Here is a 20,896-nt window from a genome sequence, read left to right as displayed (position 1 = left end):
AGGGTTCTCGTAAGGAGCGAGCCCTGAGAACCGAGAGATGGCAGCTGCTCGTTAAAAAAAAACAACAAAAAAACCCCCACAAAACAAAACAAAACAAAACAAAAAAAGCCAGGGGCTTAATGCTGCACGTTTAGCGCTGGCTGAATCCCGGCTGGGCTACGAGGCCGGCACAAAACTGGCCTTCACACACAGGTTTGCTCCAAAGCCTCCCCTCCCCCACAGATCAAGTTTACAGATCGTAAAAAGAATGGGTCAAAACCAGTCCCGCTTCAACTCTAGAAAATTTTAATGACTCTGATCCTTTAACTAAATAATTGAAACTGAAAAATAGCCAAGTACTACATATGCTCTTTTTAAACAATAAATAAACTTTTTTTTAACAAGAATTAAATATAAACTTTACACATCCAAAATACAATATACAACCTATTTCAAAAAGGACTTGTTGATTACAGAAACATAGTAAACCAGTATTATGAACTGCTCATAAGCTTTCCTACACCAATGGTGATGCTGCCCATGGCAGGCCTGGATCCAAATCCCACGGAGAGCGCACTGACTTTCCTATGTCGGGCAAGACGTCTGGCTCCTTCGTTTGACTGATGGTCAGGCGACAGAGCCCAGTGGAATCAACCAAGATTCAGTGGTGTTAGCACGTAAGTTACCTTTTTCAAGACTGGTGAGTGTGAATCTTCCCAAGATACTGTGTTGGACTAATGTAATATGTTCCGAAAGGCTGATGTGATAAGGCTGTAGTAAGATTTTAGACTTAAGCCAATATTTTATCCGATTGGAAACATTCTGTATCATCGAGAAGAATGAATCATATGGACTGCCTCATTAAGACCACAACAGCAGAAGTTAACAATATATACAAATGAACTTTTATCCATTTTCTATAATGCAGAAAACAAAAGAAACTTCCATAAAAAGGATTTCTTTGTTCTCAAACTTCACTTAGAAACTCAACAAACAGTTGTTCTGTAGCATTAGTAAAATTCAACAACAAAAGACTTTGCTGTACACCATAAGTAAACCAAAGTGTTCAACAGTTTTGTTACCATTGTTCATATGGTGTTTAGTTGGCTTTGTCTTTCAATTTCAGCTTTTTTCTCTTGCCGGTGCTTAACTGCTGCCCAGAAGGTTATTTTTTTCAGCGCTTGCTGTGATAATTCCGATGGCAAGCACGGTATTTGATACTTTAAGAGAGCTGCGTTCTTACCAATGCAGTCAAGACACAACCTGAAGAAAGAAAAAAGAGGAAAAAAAAAAAGAAAGAAAAGAAAGATAAAGTAAATGGTCTATATCCTAAAGACAAAAAAAGTGACATCTAATAAAAGCTTGTGATGTTCATTCTATATGTTGAACTTGCATGTGCGGGACAGAGTACTACACGCCACCAGTGTCTGAACTGCTATGGATCGCCATACATTGCACGTTTCAAATATTTACCGAGGAGGTAATTCTATATTTTACCTGCCTATGCAGAGTGCATGGTTCAGACCTGTGTCTAAAAGCACAGTGCCGTGACAATTTACGCTAGACAACTTGTGCCAATAACCTCAACTCACCTGAGCAGCGAATAAGGTTGAGTCTGAAATATCAACAAGTCACTGCAGTGACCCTAATCAACAGAAAAAAAGAACCATTAAAATGACAAACAGCTTCTCAGAAATATCACTATTTTCTAGATTAATGTAATATTTATTACCACAGGTATAATTTAAAAGTGATAATACCTAAATAATTATTTATAAAGAATCTGAATAACAAATTCCTTTTTATGAGCCCAACAAGGGCAGGAAAAAACCCTTCAAAATTACTTTCCAAAAACACCTAAGGTCACATCTTAGAACACGGTATGATATGAACAAACCTGATAATATCACCAATCATATTAACTTTATTTTATTTCAATTTTAGTTATCACAGAGATAGGATTTATTTATTCAGTTTACTGACTGTGTCCATGAAATGCAAGTCATCTTTGCTTCCACCAAACACCATCACTTCTCCTTCTCTTCCAAGGCAGGCTGTATGCCACAATCTAGAAATAAAATTGTGATTAGTGACCAAGGAACAGCAATCAGCTGTGTGCTATCAGCAAAACAAATCTAAAACTTAAATGGTTTTAAGGGTTTCTGAGGAGCAGCAAGTTTACTTGCATGTTAACCTCTTTACCTCACATATTCTCCTCCATTCTTCAAGTTTATTTTCAAAAGACTCTTTTGCTATAAGGACAACTAAAATGGGAAAGGTCACTCTTCTAATCCCATGATTCAATTACTTTACACACAGAGACTTGAAGTCTTACTGGCCTCACTACTCACCCAGAAGAATTTTACAATTTCAAGTAATGTACTTTACAAGTTGCTCTGTGGGCTGCAGAAACAATAAAGCCTGCTCTTTATCAACCTGTGTCTGAAGGCAAACCTTCCATTCTTACAACAGAATGGGGAATAAGCGCCGAGCCCTCGGTGGAACACAGTGCTGATGAGAGCCTCTCCTCTGTTTGGCCATTTATTTGCACAGAGTATGTTGGGCCTTAGTATCTCTGAGGCTCCTGCTTCTTTGTCAAATATTACTGAAATGGGTCAATTGATTCAAAATGTACGTGGGCAGGACAGGCAGCCGTGCATGCACAAAGCACAATAATATAACCCTTCTTAGGAAATCAAGGCAAAGACATTATTTAAAAACTCTCCAGAGGTAAAAAATAATACCCTAAAATATATTACTCATTTCTTTAATATATTTAATATAAAAGGAGAGAGCAATATGACCATTGATCTCATGAGATTTTTGCTGAATGATTACCTTTCATACAGGCCAGTATATTTTTGTCATTATCTGACTTGTCTGTTCTCTAGTTATATATACTTTGTCGTATTTATCACTACTGCAACAAAACGTTACAGTGGAAAATTTTTGGAAAACAAAATAACTACAGAAAACAAGCTTTTGCTAAAAACAGCTTTTAGTTTTGGTTGTGGTTTTTTTTTCTTTTAAAATTTTCCACTATTTCTTTAATCATAACTACAATTCTAATGGCTTTAAGCCTGTGAGGTTTTCAGTACTGACTCTTATACCTGAACACAAGGATGAGAGCTTCAGAACACCAGTTATCCTGTTTCAGTTTTACACTTCCCCCCAAAGATTCCTGGGGATCATTTTCTGTGTGTCAGTTACTTAGATCATGCCCACAAGTTTTGTGTTGTGCATATAAAATACATGGTATTAAAAAGAAAACACAACAAAACCAAAACAAAACGTGACTTGTACAATCTTGCTTTAACAGAGATTCTGCTACTTTAGCAGCTACACCTTGTTAGATTTACTTTTTATTATTAGCAGTTAAAAATCTAGAATTTTTATACCAGTGTATTACCACTGAAGTAAGTATCACAAGATTATCACCACCAGAGCTCTGGCCCTTTAAATCTACTTAACCAAAATAATATGCACCACCGGAACTTTCATGCAAAAGTAAATTTTCTTTCTTTCTCCATTCATATCAGTAATTATTCACCATTCTCCACAGAGAAAAGGTGGGATACAGTTTAGCCTTCCTCATACCTGTAGATAGATCTGTCTCTGGCTTATCTGCATTATGAAAACTCTGGCCTGGACTTCATCACTGAAGAACACTGGGGAGCCTTTCCTGCCTTGACTTTGTTGACATCCTAGCTTGCAACCTGATGCTTTTTCTACAGACTGACAGAGTTTATGTCCTCTCACAGCTGCTCTAAGTTATCACCTAAACATTCTAATACAGCATGTTATTTAAATCATACAGATGTATAATCTAATAATTGATAACCTTTTTTTACACAGCTTTTCTAACTAGAACAACAGAAATACATTGTAATGAAAACACTGGGAGTCTGTAATTTAAACATACAATTTGTTCAATACTTTAACCTGGCATGCAAAATGTTAGCTAAAGTACAACTGATGGACAGAAAGAAGAAAAGTATGTTCTACCAATACAGAATCAGAGATCTATAACCTGGAAGACAATTTTTCAGAAATCAATTACTAAAAATTAAGGTTGAAGGAAATGATTCTTTACAGAATTTAAGGAGGGAATTACTTTCGCAGAAGCATTAGGAAAACACGTTCATGCATGTGTGATATACCACGTATTTTTATAAAATAATGGAAATGATAAAAAAGTACACATATACGTGTTATCACCAGTACATTTTAAGTCCTGCTGTGAAGTCATATGAGTGACAGAACTGATTTAAACCTTTTTCAGCTGCACAGATCCAGCAGTAATCCTGTGTAAGTATAGGGATACAATTATGGTACAACTAAGTACTTCACATTCAAATTAGTTCAGTATATAGACCAGCTTTTGGCATGTCTCCTTTTATGCAAGTTTCCAGGACTTCCTGAAAAACGTTATTGAAGTTTCTCTTTTTAGGGGAAAAAAAACCAACCAACAACCCAACTACAGGGGAGGTCTTTTATTTCAATAAAGAATTAGGTCAATGAAAGGCAACTGCCTTCAGCCTACAAACTGCACACTAAAATCTTCAGATAGTGGAGAACCACAGGACACATTTGGACTTGAGGGAGCTCTGAGACTCTTGTCAGCTTGTGACCCAAAAGCTCTGTTCTTGTAGGAGGGGGTCTGGGCTGTGTGTGCTGTACAGTTCCCAGCAAATTTAGCAGCACCAGCCTCAGGAAGCCTCTTTGGTGATTCTGCTGCAGCAAGGAAGAGAGCTTGCTCAATAGCCTCTCTGCCAGCACAGCCAAGTGACAATTCCACTTTGTAGCCCTGTATGGAATCTGCCCTCGGACTGCTGGAAAACCACTTGGGGCTCAAGAGTCACAGGTTCCTCACATCCAGCCCTGCCACCACTGGAGGCACAAATGTTATTCCAGCTTAACTGCAGAGTAAAGGCTGAGCTGCAGCTCCCTAGGCTGCTGCCTGCAGAAAAAGCACATTCTGTCCCTTCCGCATCCTTTTCCATGATGCACCGGTAAAAATAATTACACAAGGTGAGGCAGTCTGCCATTTCAGCAGTTAACTTTTATGAGACCATCCATGTAAAGAACTGAACACCAAGACAGACACGTTCCTTGACTGCTAATGATGTGCTTTTCTATTTAAGGCAGTCATCAGTCCCTTCATATATCAGTTCACTAATTGTAAAAAGACAGAAAATATTCTATGAAGCTAAGGTATAAGTTTATTTGGGCTTGAAGAGTTTGAAATATAAGAAAACAGAAAACTTGATCTACGGTGCTGCTATATTTAAAAGACGCCCTAGAATAGGATAAAACAGGAAGAAAGTTAATTGAGGTAAAGATATTTCAGTAACAGAAAACAGAATGCAAAGCAGGAAGCATGCAAATGCCAGACCAGAATTGTACACTGTGCTAAAGGAATGATATAAAATTGTGCAGAGAGTACCTGGGTGATTGTATTGAATGAACTCCATGAAAAACTTATATTTACTATCTACAGCAAATCAATTTAATAGTATTTATATTATAAATGCAAGGAATGCTTCAAACACAGGGAAGGGGAACTGTCTGGAAGAGACAGTATTGTTGCCAGTATGAACAACACACATTCTAGAACCAGGTTGGTTTTGGTTGGCAGTTAAATCCTCGAAATAACAAAACTCTGCAGTCATTTACTGTGCTGCTTAGTACTGCTGCTTAGAAAAAAAAAGAAAAAAAACAACAAGCAAGAAGGTATTTCATAGTACTTTTGAACCCTGAAAGATGCATCAACATTTTCATGGTTGTCCCCCCCCCCCCCCAGTGCTTCTAATAATGTATCAACATTAATCAACTTTTATTATTCTTATAGATTATTAGTTCCTCAAAAGTTATGCAAGATACGTTTTCTTATATAAAAATAATTTGGCTATCAAACACCAAGTTAATTGGACACCCAGATCCTTCATTACAAAAACTCTTCTAATGCAAGTAACCATCAACTATAACAAATACAGAAAGTAATAATGCTGTATCAGGTGTGAAGGAACATAAGTTAGTAAAACAAACTATTCAATCATATGGCATTAATTTTCTAAGGTATTCTTACAATGTAGTTTAAAAATACTATCCAATAATTTAGAAGTACTTATTTTTTATAATTTCCTTAATTTCAGCAAAATATCTATTTTCGTATACCTAGGCATACTCTTCGGCAAATGGGTAAGTTGTTTCCATCCATTTGTTGTAATGCTGTGAATCCAGCCATCACCTACAATATAAGAACATACATTAGTACTTTTTCGTGGGACAAAGTATTACCTTTTTTATTTATACAAAAAGCTTTGTGTTCTAAGAGCACATATTAAGATAACAGTAACATCATCACTACATTAACTTGCATCTTTTCAGTCTTTGTGATTTAACCATTCAGTCACAGAAAGATCACCACACTGAAATCTGGAATTAAAATACACTTACTTTTTTCCTTTCGGATACACTGAGAAAAATCACCCCCTCTCAGTGGAATATATCTGTGACACTCAAAACTATTTTCACTGATTTCACATTTTTTCATGAAAAGAAGTTGCCTCTTCTAGAAAAGGAACTCAGTATAAGATTATCCTACTTCCTATTTAACGTTTTGTACCTGTGATTTGTTATTAATCCAAAAATCTACATTATGTCGACATTATTATTTGTATCTTCTCCTGCAATTTCTATTGATATCAAATTACACCTTTTTCATATCAAAATGCATCAGACTCTTGCCTTTATTCTTTTTGATGACAGTTTGATGAAAGATTTATTATCATATGTTCTTGTTGTACTATATACTATGTGCTCCTATATTTCTATAAAAATAATAAGATAGCTAGAGAAATACTCAAGCGCCATGAAAATTCTCTAACAAGATTTAGGTCTAAGTAGCCTGAGAAAGACAACAAATGTGCACACTAAATGATGTTAGTGTTAAAGTGTACAACAGAATTATAATCTCTAAATTACTTACTTAAAGGAACATTATCAGAACTTAGTCCACCAAAAAGAAAAAGTCTGTCATCTCCTATCGTAGTCAACGTGTGCCAGGATCGGTCTTTTGGTTTCTCTCCATTGATATTAATTCTTGGTGAAACAAATAAACAAAAACAAATTTTCAATTAATGCTAAAAATTAGCCTGCCAGAAATTTTAATAGTTCACTTATCTTGTCCTAGAACAAACATGGATATTTTCCGAGTGAAAAAGCTGCACTCACACAATTTGAATTTACTCTTAAGATGAATGGTGTTAAAATCTAAGTGAAGTAATTTCTTGTAGTAACTGTTCTCTAAACAATCAGTTCTATAAGTATCAAATTTAAGGACAAAAGCATTGATTGTTATTTTGGTTGTCTGTTTTCTTAAGATCACTAAAGCTACTACTTAATGTACAACTGAAGGCACTTAGGACAGCAAAGAAAGGACCACATACATATTCAAATAAACTGCACAATACATGTAGGTAAACAGACTAAGTTATTTGAGATAAAATTTAATGAATTCTGAGGGTCTAGAGTTTCTCTGCTCCTAGGAAAATGATCTTAAATTATGCAAGTGTTGTGGCTTTACCTTTTATCCAAAAGCTACTACCTCTTCAACCACTGTGCCTTTTAACACAATGGTTAAATGGTCACCCAAACTTCTGAGATAAATTTTAGTACAACATGGAATTCCTAAGTACAAAACAGACTCAGGTTTATTATCCCAAAAATCTGTTCATGTTACAAAAACAGGGATTTGATATTGATTTCATTTTAGTTGCAGAGTTAGGTGTGCTCAAGATGAGAAACTGAACAGTAAAGAATCTGAACATAAGGGATTACCTACAGCAGGTGGCCTGAATCCACAGCATCAGTTTACATATTCAGCTGTCTTAGGAGGATCCCAACAATTAGCAAGAGTAAGAACCTCCAGAGGGCATCAGCCCACCTAGTATCTGGCTACTAAGCAAAAAGACGAACTTCTGTTGCAAAGTACCTGGTTAGATACAAAGAATCTAGGCCACCGCATACTCAGTACATCCTTATTTTGGAAAGATGATGGAAGAAGCCAGTGCAAACACCTTTAAGGCCTCTCGTGGGGTCAGAACGTTAGTCGGAGACTGTCCAGAGGGAGTAAGAAAGGAATATTCAATCCAGGTAGACTATACCTCTCAAAGAACCAGTTACTTTTTTTTCCCTCCACTTTCCTGAAGTGAGGCAACTGTAACATACACAGACGTGTGCTCAATCTACAATATGAGCAGCGCAGACAGTCAGCTGTATTTCCTTTGTTATCAATGAAAAGAAACAGGTCCTTGAAAAGCGCAACTCTTGATTTATTTTAGATGTCTGCCTTAGCAGCAGTCGTCTCATGCCCAAGAAGTGCCTGTTTCTCTTAAGTGAGCTCAGAGGAAGCCTAGGGTGAGTAATACAGGCATCTGCAGTTCAGTTAAAGGAATTTCACTACTGGTGACTGCTAAGCAGTTCTCCATCTGGAAGCAAAGCCTGAAGAATCATAGCTAATTAAACAGTGATTGCAAAACCGTCCTACTAAATTTGGCACTGAAGTTGAAGCCAAGTCACAATGTTTGAGTTGCTTTGCACAACTCTTGCATGAGAAGCTTCTAAAATTGGCAAAGGGGCAGACTGTGCAGAGATACAAACAGGCTTTGATGTTTAGAAATACAGATATACCAGATACTGATGGCTGATAATGTTTCAATCCTTCATACCACTGATACAAAACCCCCAAAAATCACAGTAAGAGAAAGAACATAATATTGAACATTTTGAGTAACAAGTCAGTGGAGCTCAGGGAAAGCAAGGTAACTTCTGGGTAGTGGCAACTGAAATAAACACTGCAATCTCATGCTGGAAGATATTACTGGATTAGTTAAGTTAATATTATGCAATTCCTTAAGAAATCTACATAAAGTTGCATAAGAAAAAGAAGACATGACTGGTTAATGAGAAGCCATGGGGCTTCAAGTAAAACCATCGTTGCATTTGGAATTTTTCTTTTAGGAGATGTCCAATAAGTGAATCCAAATGCAGGACTGCACAAACCAAGCCCTCTTTGCTGGGAGACATGTACCTTACAGAAGAACCTCAAACACCTGCAGTAAACTTGTCTTGGTCAGCAGCATTCAGACAGCTAAACTTTTTAATCTGTATTAAATCCTTGAGTCTCATTTGGTGATAATTCACATGGGCAATCAAAGGCAATCTCTTTGCAGCTGCAGAACGGCTGAAAATTCTATTATCAAGACGAGAAAGGTTGCATCTTGCCCAGTTTTTAATTCATCATTAGATCAGAAATTTCAGTAGAAAGGAATCTGTAGCTACAGCATAAGGGAAGTCTCCTTGCCAAAAAACACCTAGAGGAGAAAATACCCTGACAGCAAACTAGTCTGAAGTAATTTACCCCTCTGTAAAATACTGGAATGACACGAGGGCTTATTAGAGGCAGTTTTCAGCTGGAAATGGATTGTCTGGTTAGAATTATTTAAAAGTATTGCTGGTGCTTAAAGGATATAGTTATTTTCTTTACTTCACACTCTTAATATTTAATTTTATTGGTCTCAGCAAGCATTTCTTTGCTATATAAATTTCAGACAAAAAAAAAAAAAAAAGGAGAGAAAAAAACCCCCACCCTCTTTATCTACTCTGTCTTACTTTACAATGTTTGTGTATGGATTCGTAAGACTTTTGGGACCAAGTTCTTTATATTGGAGATGATCCCTGCAAATGCCCAATTTCTAATACACCCACCACTACTGATTTTATGAAAGGAAGCACATAGCCAGAAATAATTTTCCAAACAATTTGTGCAAAGACAGACTGTAAAGTGGAGTCAAAATGGAAATACTGATTGGACATTGTTCTGAGAGATACACTGATTTTTGCTCCTTCTATAACCAGGAGATGAAATCACAAAGAGGTATGTTTGTCCATGCTGACAAGTAGCCTGGTAATACAAGATGAATTTACCACAGTAGATAATTAATAGGCACAACTAAATTATTTGGAGAAAACATCATCTAGTCCTAGGAAGGCACCCTTCCCTGCCCCGCCCCACCCCAATGCAGCTGACAACGGCTAATCTAAATATTCTGTCGTCAGTGATAGTCCATATTTCTCAAGTTTCCCTAAGATCTGTCACTTTAGTAAGCGAAGAACAGTGCTCAGGTATGTAAAGCTTCCTGTAAGACCAGCCTTTGATTAGTTACCCTTCTAGAGATGAATACATACAAATGCTTCACCTCCTGTGAGGTGCAACCACAGCAGCAGACACTCTGCAAAGATTCTTTTTCCCCCTAATTTCTTTTTAGTCTCTCTTAAATCTCCTTTTTTCCCAGTCTCTCAAAGACTCTTTGCAAAGGTGTTGTAGAATGGCTGGATAGTAGGCTCCTACATTTATAATGATCAGAGTCTATACTAAATCATGGGTAAGTCTTGTGAGTTATTCTTGGATCGCAATATGGAAATAACTGAGTATTGGAACAAACTTCAGTTTTTAGGAATGGCTGCACGTAGTATTACCGTCCTTAGTGTAACAGGGTGTGTGTGGGGGTGGGGTGGGGGTGGGGGTGTAAATCAGCCTGTTGTATTCAGGTCAAGAACAGAAAAACTTTTTAAAAACTTCAATATTAGCTTTCAAATGCCAAACAAAAATGTAATGCTGGCTGACAAGGACTTAAGACAGAACTTTGACATTGACATCCCTCCTTTCAGGACTTGAAATTCCTCTCATTGACTTGTCACTCAACTATCACAAGTTTCCTTTCTAAAAGCAATAAAAAGCAAGCCAAAGAGCAGCTGCTCATGCAACAACAAAACGTAAGCAGCTACAGCAATAATCTGAATAATCAATCCACTCAGAGGTAAAGCTCACAGTCTAAGAGGGACAATGCCATCATTTAGGTAGAACATTTTTAATTTTAAAACAACTAGCAAAGAAAAAGGGGAATTAAGCTGACCAGTTAATAACCACGAATGCCAATTAAAGACATTTTCAAAGGGAAGTTTTCTTGAAAGGACACTGTGCAACTTCTTTGTCCTGCTGCCATCAGCAGCAAGAAGGAATGGATGGAGGATTGTGTTTACCCCCTCGCTTTGCTCTCGGCTCAGGGGGCAGAGACTTGATGCAGGATCAGACCAGCAGTTACAGGCAATTAAAGATGCCCATCATAGCTGCATGAAGCACATGAAGGCCTGGAGCAAGATCTGTACTGACTGGCACATATTCAGGAAAGGTGTATTTCATGGCCTTTTTTGAAACTACTATTAGGTTACCTTGAGAATTGAAACAGAACAGTGGTTATCACCCATTAGTTACTGTTTACCTGCTGGTTTGTCTATCAGCTAACAATATATCCACTGATTCTACACACATAGTAGGCACTATCATAAATGCTATACGCAAACAAACAAATCTTAGGAAGTATGCCAATATCTGATTGAGTTTAAAATTGAAATATTTAGGTCATGCTTTTACTCAATTTTTTAAAAAATGGTTAAGATGCTTATCTTAGGGACAGGGAGATCTCTCCTCAATCTGTACTATAATGAGCCACATATAGATAGTAAAAACAGTATTCAAAAAGACATCAAAACTAAAATTCCATACAAAAAATTTACCCATCTTGAAAATTAGGATGTTAAATCAGTACATGCTGTGCTTAAAATAGCATCATCAATGCTTTGGTGCAGAACAGAAAAAGCCTAATAACCTCTATCAAATTAAATTAAATTGAAATCACAATATAACAGCTGTTAAAATAGTCCCCAAACCCCCATTCTCCTCTTGGAAAAGCTACAAAACTAGCAATGGAACTATTTAACAATATGTTTCAATCTGCTACATTCAACTTCAAGTGTTACAGAGAAAAACATACCTTCCAGACCAAGTCCAAGTGTCTAAATCCAGGCAGTGCAAATCATTCATTCTAGTTTGCTAAAACAAATAAATAAAATCCCCGTTGTGTTATATTAAGCAAACAATGAGCAAAGTATTTCAGCAAGGCCTTCCCAGGACAGAATATTTTAAGTAACAATATTTTGAAGAAAACTGTACCCATGCGCCTTAAAACAACACTGTATTATATGCCAGATGAAAAGCATTTCTTCTCAAAAACCCCACGCAACTCTCAGAAAACTACCTGTCAGGAATATCTACAGTAATGCAACAGCAGTATGGGGCCAATTTTAGCTGTTAACAGTAGTTTAAAAGTGAAGAACTACGTGATACTCCGTTCCTGCAAATGTATTCAATTTTCATCCATAGAATTCATAGCAGGTAATTGTAGAAGGTGTAATACTCCACATACAGTTTCCTCTCATTACTTTTCTTTGCATTCTGATCAGAACTATGCATCCTCTTGCCTGGTCACTTATTCCTTGAAATATTCTTGTAGGTACTGTACTCAGTACATGACATCCCACAAAAAGTTCATCACATCTGTGTTTTTCTATCTTTTCTGGAATGCAAGTCCTTTCACAAAGTTGTTGCTAGCAACGTTTTATGACCCTATGGCATTTGCCATAAAAATAGTAAAAGGTATCATTAAGAACAATGGGAAATCAATACACTTGCATATCTGCCTGTCTGTGGAGAAGAAGAAAGTAACTGCCTTAGAAACACAAAGGCAAGGGGAGAATGTAGGGAAGAATTTCTTTGCTTCAGATTGTAGCAGTATTTTCAATGGCTCACAATACACTTGACTGATACTTGTGATTCCCCTAGGCACTACAAAACAATATCTGAGAAGTAGGGAAATATATCTTGCCTTACCTTACAATTTCTTTTCTCCTAGGGTAGTCCATAGATCTATTAGAATAAGCCTTTCTCCAGCTTGCAGATCCTTTGAGGCAGAAACTAGACTTGTCATTTAGATCAGAATAGGAGTAGTTTTACCCCTGAGAACTCAGACAGTTAGTGAGTTTGAGAGACTTTCAAAGCTGTCCATCAGGGCTATGGAAAGTCTCTCAGGGTATTTCAGGAAACAGCAAGGTTTTCAGGATAGCTATGGCCTCCTCTGATCAAGTTGGTGCTAGCCCTTTTCTGTCCCAGGGAAGAGAATGTTAACTAGCATTTTGGAACGCCTTCAGAGAGGCCAATAGGCTGAAGAAAAGGAGAATGTGAGGGCTTTTGTGCATTGCCTGAGAAACTTTATCCCCCCAAGATGGTGAATATAACAATAAAGTGTGGTTCAGCTGACGGCTAGTGGAACAGATCCATCTTCCATAACAAGTCTATTTAGTTTCCTGCTCCTTCAGGTGTCTTTGAAGGAGATAAGGAACAAATTATAAAATCAGAAAGCAAAATGCAGTTACTATCTTCTGCTGTACCTGTACACAGCTAGAACTAAAAGTATTTACTCATCTTGGAATAACACAGTTCGATACCGAGGACATCTATTAAAGAAAGGGAAGAAAGAAAGTTGCTGTTATGTTGGAAATAAAGGTTTCAAGAAGATCCTGTTCAAGACCTCCTTGCTGACTTTCCTTTCCTAGGCATTAGGCAGAAGATGGAGTAGTTTTCAGTTTCTTGGTCCCTGGGAAATCAATGTATTATAATCTTTACATTTGCATGGTTCAACAGATTGACAGATGCATAATTACATCAACCTCATCTTGAATTCAAAACACAGCATCAGTTGGACATTTATGTCTAAGACTCAGCTTTAACAAATGAAAATGCCCTTCTACCTGACCCTTAACTGGGGAACTGTAAAGCACACAGTTAGGTTATAGTATTGTCACTTGCAAAGTTTTCTTGCCGTTTTTCATGTATTTCCAAATGCATCAACTACATTTAATCTTTTAGCTGATAGTCCTAAGATGATTCTTAATTGGCTTAAAAGCATCAAGCCTCACCAAAGGTTCTGCATTTCCCTCTGAGCTACAAAGACTCCTCAGACATCCTACTTAATCTACGGCATGTTCATTTATTTGCAGCCTGGTAAACATTAACCAGGATCTGCTTTGTCACAGAATTAGCTTTCTAGCATGATGAAAGGCATTAGGGGTGACATATTTACAGCTCACTGCTGTTATGGTAAATACTGTGCAGCTCTCCATTCTCAGATTTACAATCAAACAGATACTACAGCTCAAATCTTTCTACGAGAAGGATTGTGGTTCAATGTATCTTCTGATCTTCAGCGACAGAAAGGATAACAGGAAATACAAACATGCATACATTAAGGCATCAGATGTGTGAAGAGCTGCTAGAAAGACTTTTGTTTTAATACTTCATCATTCTTTACATGAAAATTTTCCACTTAAATCAAACATGCGACTTGCACCAACTTTTGGACTAATTCTCCTTCCTTCCCACTTTCTCCCATTTCTGTTTTTTTCAGGGGCTTACCTGGAGGAACAGAATCCACATAACACTTCTGAGCCTGTTTTCAAATGAATCCTGGTACAATTGATATTGATCACCATCATCTTCTTTTACCAGTTCTAGCTCCAAGTTTGGAAAAAGGTGCCCTTTCCTCCCAGAAAGATGAATAGGAGAAGCCTCATGACACTTCCTGGCCCTTTCTGGTTCCTTGCAGAGCCTTTTCCCTGGGAAGATTTGTATTATGGTGAACTAGAAGGAGAAGGAGGAGCAGAGCAACCCCGTATTTGCTCCTTAATTTATGGAGAAAAGCAAGACTTCATCCTTTGGGGAGAAGTTACTCCTGTTGTCAGGAAATTTAGTGTTTTTCTGATGTCTTTTACCTTTCCTTTCCTGTTTCATAACTTACATTAATTCCTCAAGCCCCACTGAATGTTCCCTAACCTTTGCAAGTCTCCTTCCATTTATTTCTAGGATACAAAGTGAATCAATAATAATCATGAAAGTGAAAATTACACTCGCTGTTCTTCTACAAACTTAAATATAGCTTTCCAAAATTTTACTCTTCTCTTTCATTGTTCCCAAGCGGTTCCACTAAAATTTAGAAAATGGGTATTAAGGGAGCTGATGCTACCTGATGAAGAGAAAAACTTTTCCAGATCAGAGCCTTCTTCTATTTCTGAATCCTGTAGTCAAATAGAAGCCAGAGGGCATGTCCTTTTAGGGCATATCTAATCATGTAACAGCACAGTGGAGAAATGACAAGCGAGTTCCAGTTTACTAATGTCACTTGCAGAGGCTGACTGAGGATCCTAGCTTCAGTAACAAAGCAGTTCAGTTGCAACAGGCACAATGCAGGAACTCTGACTAGCCTGGACACAACACTTAATGCTGTTCTGTTTCTGGGGTGAAGACCTCTGCACCACGCAGACAGCCCTTCCTAACAAAAAGCCAGAGGGAGCAAGGCTCTGAGGGCTGAGGAAGTGTTCAGAAATAAAATGGCAGGCCAGAAGGTCCTGAGCTACATGTTTAATTCTTCACATCTAGGTTTCTTTCCCTCTCATGTCTGCAGGCTTGAGTTCAGCTGTGATTTGCAAGGGCTCATTTATACAGCAGGCACAAAAGAGCAAGTCCATAGCAGAGGCACAGGGCTCACTTGCATGGCTCCCTGACACACAAGATTCAAGTAAGACTAGACACTTTTTCAAGCTTTCCCAATATCCCTTAATTTCCTTAGCTATTTGCAAATCAAGTTTGTCCAAACCTACAACTCTGGAAGCTACTGCATGCAGCTGTCTCTCAGGGGTGGGGCTTTAGCAACAATTCCAGGGATCATGAGCCTGTATAAAAGGCCACGTAACACATGATGGTTAAGAAAAAACAGGATCAATATTGTTTACTTTCTTTCCTGATTGCTTTGAAAATTTACTTCGGTGACATTTTTTCCTGCAGCTGCGGGTGGCAATTCAAACTGAAAAACCAGCTGGATATTGTGTGGCCATTCTAAACCTGCTTTGATCTGTATGTCTGGTTTCTGTCTGAGCAAGCAGGAGTAAGCCATTTTGTAACAGAACTGTAGACTTTCCCTGAGAAGAACACTGCATTAGAGCACAGCTTTTACAGCATGAAAACAGGGGATAGGGAACAAAGTGCAATTTTACACTGTTTCATTTGCAAGTACTTGAGAAGACAGGGTTTAGGTTATGGCAGCTTTCCAAGACGAAGTTGGCGTATGTTCACCGCAGGGTATTTCCAACCAACAGTTAATTCCTTCACTTTCATATAACAAAACTATAGAAACACAACACTGAGGGCTTCTTCACTGTTACTTTTCATAGTAGTAGGCATAGGAAGCATTGTCTCATCCTCCAGCTGAATAAGATTAGAGGCTCTAAATTAACTGTAGGTAAAAGGAGCTAAAAACTTAAATTTAAAAAAAAAGTATGGAAGAGTACATAGTAATTTAAATTAGGAAGGTTTTTTTACTTGCCTTACAGAATCTGTTTCTCACATTCCTGATAAACTCCAGCTCATACAGAGACCTTTAAAAATAATATCTTCTCTATGCTTTTGCAACAGCTCTAAAAAGAGCTGGCACACTTTCCATCTCGTGAAGAAACTACCCTTGCAAAAACTTTACAAATGATAGGGGAGCTTGCATTAGTTAAGACTACCTACTACCATCCTTGTTTTCAGACATAAGACAGGAATATGTTTTTTGAATTGGATTGCTGCCTAAGGCTTACATTCTTACATTAATGCTTCAGCAGAGAACAACTGAAGAGAAAATCTCCTCTGTCTAGTACTAGATAAATTAAGTCTGTTGCTGAAAGGTTTTAGTATCTCCTTGCTTACCAGTGCTGGCTTCAAGGTTGTTAGGTACAGATAACCAGGGGGATGATGCCTATGACTTTTTTTTAATTATTATTATTAAAAAGAGCTAAGAAGTGTTAAGATTATATGGCAAGAATCTAGCCTTGATTTAAATATGCACTGATTGCATCCTATACAGACAGCTCTTAACTCTGCCTTTGACTGTCCTAAGGGACAATAGATTTAAGATCCTCCCACAGTGTATTAAATGGTACAGTTTTGGATCAACCATCAAGAAAGCAAACACAAACCTTACTCTTGTGGTAAAGAGCTTATGTTGGATGCCCAGAATAAAGCTGTTAACAGCAATCTCTACGGTATGCTGCCCATACTCTGTATCAAGGGGACAGAGCATGTTAAAGGTAAAGACTGAGGCTGCAAAATCAACATTCAAAGAGCAGAGGAGAGGCTTAACAAGACTGGAATGACCTGTGCCTGCAGCAGCCTGTGCTATCAGGTAACACACTGCAGCATCCTGTACCAGCTTGAACGTCTGGAGACTAACAGCTTTGTATCCAGCCATTATAATCACATGCTACTCTTCAGACATCTGTATTTCAGTCACTTATGTGCAAAAAATGACAACAGTTTAAATCATAAAGCCAAATGAAATCTGTTCTTTTCTACCTTTCACAACCATGTTGCAATTGTAAATATAAAATACTGTATCCCAACAGTTATTCTGAACTTTACTCTCCCAGAAGGTAAACATCAGAGTATGAAAGATGTGTATGTAAGTAACTGATGGTTCTTACACATTCCCTCTTTCTTTAGCGGGGAGGGGGGGGGGAGCACAAGCTAAAATCCCAGTTATACTTAATACTTGCTTTATTTTTAATTTATTTATATTTAATACAGTGAAATGGGGGAAAAAAGCCAGAAGGTTCAATGTATAAATCTAAGCTGTAGCAAGCACAGAGTGCTAGCATCTCATTTATTTAAACTTGGTCTGTTAGCAGGCTTGCTTTTGCTCCACTCTCAAAGAACCATCTCTTACACACATATCAACCATTTTTGTTATTTATAAACATTTGTATTTACCACACAGTCATATTTTTTTCCCTTTTGGGGACAATGCATGCTTCATCATTAATACTACAGACAGAAAGACAGACTCTTATTTTTGTAAGATAGAGGGGGATGAAAAGAAGCATCCTGGATTCAGCACCCCTAACATACAGGTTAGGCCAGAGACATTTTGGATTTTTTTCTACTACAAAGTAATTTGCTATAAAAAAATAGCTGTCACGGAAATAATATTACTGCCAATAAAATGTTTTAATTAAACACTAACCAGCACTCTTCCTCCAAAGATGTAACCTTTATTTCCCAGCACAGCACATGCATGAGCTGCTCGAGGCTGAGGTGGATCTCCACCCTGAAAGAACCAAAATAAGATCCTTCAGAACATCAAAGTGCCAGCTGAGGATAGTGGCAAGTCAGTAACACTGAGACTGCAAAGATAAGGCCAACGTGCATCAATATGCTGACAAAACTGCAACTTTAAAAGGAAAATCATTTGTAGTCATGTCCAAGACTCCATAGACGTTAAAAGATACATATAATTGCCAAGGACAGCTTTAATCACATTCCCTCAGTTGCTAATGTTTAATATATTCCCTCTTGGTCTCATTTATCATTGCTTCATTTAAGTTAAATTCAATTAATTTAGCTTTAATTCCTAAGCATAAAATTACAGTAACACTTCAGTTATTGTTGATAACTCCTGGGCAGCTTTATTTTTCCAAAGTGCAAACCATTAGGAACAGGTACTAAAATCTCTGGAAATCAGATCTTAAAATTTGATGTTATATCCAATAGCCACATGCCAAGAAGTCTTCCCTGTGTAAATCAGAAATAAAGATAGCAAAATTGGCTTTTATTTTTCAAAGGTAATTTCTTTTTCTTTTCATTTAGTTTTATAGGAATTTTAGAACATCCTATAAAGACCATAAAATAGTGTCAGACACTGATACTTCTACTGACATATGTACTTCGACTGAGTTCTCACGTAAACTCACTAGGATTTTATGAACCTTTATAGTATACTATCATATTAATATCAATAAATAGAAATGTGTGCATTACTATATTACTGGGTAAGTGAGTATACATGTTCCCTTGGAAGACTATTAAAATAAAGTATTTGCTGATTAATATCTGATCTGTTTATTCTAACAATATAGCATGACTGGGAGATATTTGTTCAACAGATTTTTTCAACATTTAACTCTTGAAGGGAATATAGCAAGTCCATATACACAGCATTTAAAATAACTATATAACCCTTGCATACTAACCATATAAAACATATAAACTTCACAAAGAAAAACTGAAGGCCTAAGCTAGCAATATAGTGAGTTTACTGTCTCTCCCCTTGCCTTCCTCAAGTCTGTGAAAGCTGAGTGGTGAACCAAGAGAGAACAGATTTCAAGACGACTATTTGTTCTTTCAGCCCAATATACTATCCTTCATGCCAACCTATCAGCTTTATGAAAAGGGGGAGGCAGGGGAGACGAAGAAATCTCCAGGCAGACCTTAATCTCTCATGTGATCAATTCTCAGTTATCTGTGATAGGTTATCCATGTTGCAGATTAATTAGCTACAATCATCCAAATGGCTTCATACCAAAACAGTTCAAATAAATGGGGTTTGTTAACCTTGGTTTGGCACCATTAAAACCCTTCCTGCATTTCTACCAAGCACTGCCCAAAGATCTTTGCTTCATTCCAGAAGGCCTTCACTAGGTGTGAGACAGGATGAATATGGAGCTGGCCTGGATTAATGGCTGTGCTCCAGCCACAAAACTCTTCCAGACCCAAAGCCCTGGCAGTGCCTACAACGATACCCAAAGTCAGTATAATTGACGTGATCCATTTCTAGAGGACCCAAGTTTGCATTGTGAGAAGCCCACTGAAACACCTCCACAACCCGTTCCTCAGCCCCACTCTGGTATTCCTACTAAATGGATTTCTGGAGTATTCCTGTGCCTTGTCTTTCCAGTAATGGAGCGCTGACAGTAATTTTATATTCCAAACAGTTGTCTTAAAGCTTGAATACAAAGCTTTATCTCAAAACCATCCCCTAGATACAGAATAGTTAATCATCTTCTAACATATTCAGATTTCTAATACCTCTCTGAAGCTTATGATGGTTTTTACATCAGAACCACATTATAGAAAAACCAGCAGTCTAACAACATCCCGTGGGAGAAAAATCTCGTATCAGTTCTGAATTTTCCACATTTCACAGGCACTGAGTGTCCTCCTGTTTAATGTTATAAGCCTGAGCAATACTAAGCATATTCAGATTTCTTCTCCCAACATAAGTTTCTAGAGCACCATAACTATTCAAAATGCAGGAAAATCACAATTGTGCCAGAAGACGAGACTAAAAAACACTCACTCTAATTGCTGGTTGAGACCAAGTTTGTGTGGTTGTATCAAAAACATGAACATCATTATGCCATCCCCAGAATATCTGTCCTTCCTAAAAAAAGAAGTTAAAAAATTAAAAATAAGTATATTTTATTTTTTAAATCTTTGTGCTTATTAAAGGATGTAAATCCAGAAATGATCTATCAAAACAGAAAATAAACTAAAATACAGAATTTTCTTAAAAGACACATACGTTAATATTCTTAAATAATGATGCAGCAGCTCAGGTCTAGTTGAAGGTCAACAGCATTCAGGAATTTTAGGGCTGATGACATTTCTGAAAATGGGCTTTGGGCTCCAACATCAGTCACTGCAGTAGAAAACTCTACCTTCTAATTTTTAGGGTAGCATACTCAGGAATAAATAGATTGTATCAAGTAATACATTTCAATAAGTCACTATTTAACAGCTGATGTAAGGACCTATACTCCCTTAATGCATATCTACTTCTTACTATTTCCTGTCACTATATAATCAGTTTTCTTTCTGTTAACTGTAAGAAATCATAGGAAATTAGCTAATCCATGCATCGTGAAGTAACAGCATTCACTGCGGGTAACAAATTGAAGAAAAACTGAAAGTATTTGCCAGTTAGACTTGTGAAGCTATAAATTCCCTACCGTTACTTCAAGGAAACAAATTCTAAAATTTTCTGGGAGTTTCATATTTAAAATATGTCTTCAGATTTAAAATACTGCCTTTGTTTCTGCTTTGACAGCATTTTGTTTCATTGCACTCAAAGCCTAGCACCGGGTACTT

The 20,896-nt window shown here is 37.3% G+C and overlaps 1 protein-coding gene across 1 annotated transcript in view; it reads right to left on the bottom strand.

The window, feature by feature from the left end:
• Positions 1–262: 262 nt before the first annotated feature.
• The window catches only part of KLHDC1 (kelch domain containing 1), a 31,497-nt gene continuing 10,863 nt past the window's right edge, over positions 263–20,896 (bottom strand). Inside the window, exons 6-13 of the mRNA XM_055716701.1 lie at positions 20,106–20,189; positions 17,994–18,077; positions 11,877–11,935; positions 6,971–7,083; positions 6,157–6,229; positions 1,963–2,047; positions 1,572–1,624; positions 263–1,242 (exon numbers count right to left, since the gene is read on the bottom strand). Of these exons, the coding sequence (XP_055572676.1) occupies positions 1,068–1,242; positions 1,572–1,624; positions 1,963–2,047; positions 6,157–6,229; positions 6,971–7,083; positions 11,877–11,935; positions 17,994–18,077; positions 20,106–20,189 (726 nt within the window). The 3' untranslated portion in view covers positions 263–1,067. The remainder of the gene's footprint in view (positions 1,243–1,571; positions 1,625–1,962; positions 2,048–6,156; positions 6,230–6,970; positions 7,084–11,876; positions 11,936–17,993; positions 18,078–20,105; positions 20,190–20,896) is intronic.

This window comes from Falco cherrug, chromosome 7 (assembly GCF_023634085.1).
Source record: "Falco cherrug isolate bFalChe1 chromosome 7, bFalChe1.pri, whole genome shotgun sequence".
In the NCBI taxonomy this organism is placed as follows: Eukaryota; Metazoa; Chordata; class Aves; order Falconiformes; family Falconidae; genus Falco; species Falco cherrug.
Note: the sequence above shows the minus strand (reverse complement) of the source record. Positions and strands in the feature narration are given on the sequence as shown.